This window comes from Perkinsus marinus, assembly GCF_000006405.1.
Source record: "Perkinsus marinus ATCC 50983 genomic scaffold scf_1104296958180, whole genome shotgun sequence".
In the NCBI taxonomy this organism is placed as follows: Eukaryota; Perkinsozoa; order Perkinsida; family Perkinsidae; genus Perkinsus; species Perkinsus marinus.
The window spans coordinates 1-1,117 of NW_003206874.1; the positions used below are offsets into that span (position 1 = coordinate 1).

The window sequence follows — 1,117 nt, forward strand, 5'->3', positions numbered from 1 at the left end:
ACAGTTGGGAGTCTCGTATGAGCCCTGATAGGCAATGACAGTGACTGCCTCAGCGATCGCCGGCGGCGACTTGCCGCTACAGCTTACCTTCGGGCATTTGGGGTACTTGGTGTCATTGATATGATGAGCGCATGGCGGGAAATCGTACGGCCAGCACCCATCGCCTTTAGTCAAATTACCTCTTGCAACGTAATCTCCACCTGAGCAACGAAAGAAATGCTCTACTATACTCTAGGATTGTGCAGCATATGTGAATATCGGAGATTCAGTTTCCATAAATTAGCCCACTGTACTGGGACAAGTCATCCCAGACGATGCTACAACAGGAGTCATCGTCGCTGGCTCATTGTTGAGAACGACAGCGACGGTCGCTGTCGTCCTCACTGGCCGCTGAGCGACCCCTGCCGGGATTATCATCACATTTCCCAGCGTTTACAGTGTAGGTCTCCCCTGTCTTCATTCTTTAGACAAGGGTGACTTTTGAATAGTCGAGGATGAGTCGTAGCAAACTCGCATCGGATCCCGAGATCCCTTTCGGTCGGCTGCCCTCACCAGTTGCGATCCCTTCATCGTGCACCCAAGACCAGGCTGAATCAGGATATCCACCATCGCATCCGTAGGACCTGGGCAGAAAGTACCGACTGGAAAGCTCCCAGTCTAAGTCTTCCATCCTCGACTCACGGCGCACAAGCATTCATCTCGCCGGCCGATAGGAGCTCCGTGAACGTCCCATTCGACTTGACACATAAGCGGTCATTGAAGGCCTCAGTGACACCGAATGCCCAACAGCTTCCACAAGCTGACTGGTCTCTGGAGATCGAGGCAGCATTTTCTCACATAGTCGCCGGTTACCTACCTGATGTGGCCGATAACCTTTGAGCAATTGGGAAATGCGGTGCGAGCGTCGAAGTCAGTTGGAAGATCTTGTAGCTCTTCTATAGCGTAGCCTTTTCTTATGACTTTGTCGTTTGACCCTCTCATCTGCGTCCCAAGTAGCATCTTAGCATCACGCAGGGAGAAGTCTAAGGAAAAAAGACAGATGCTTCGACAAACACTTGGGAAGTAGAGCTACTCTTGAATCTTTTTTGCCCAGCCGACGCGGTCCATGTGGTCTGCT

The 1,117-nt window shown here is 51.7% G+C and overlaps 1 protein-coding gene across 1 annotated transcript; it reads right to left on the reverse strand.

The window, feature by feature from the left end:
* Window positions 1-552: 552 nt before the first annotated feature.
* Pmar_PMAR028924 (cathepsin b, putative) lies at window positions 553-1,022 on the reverse strand (the record flags this gene model as incomplete). The annotated part of the gene is made up of 3 exons (XM_002774636.1): window positions 553-623; window positions 682-810; window positions 857-1,022. Coding segments are annotated over 3 exons (366 nt in total), but the record flags the coding sequence as incomplete, so codon positions are not given.
* Between the last annotated feature and the right edge of the window lie 95 nt (window positions 1,023-1,117).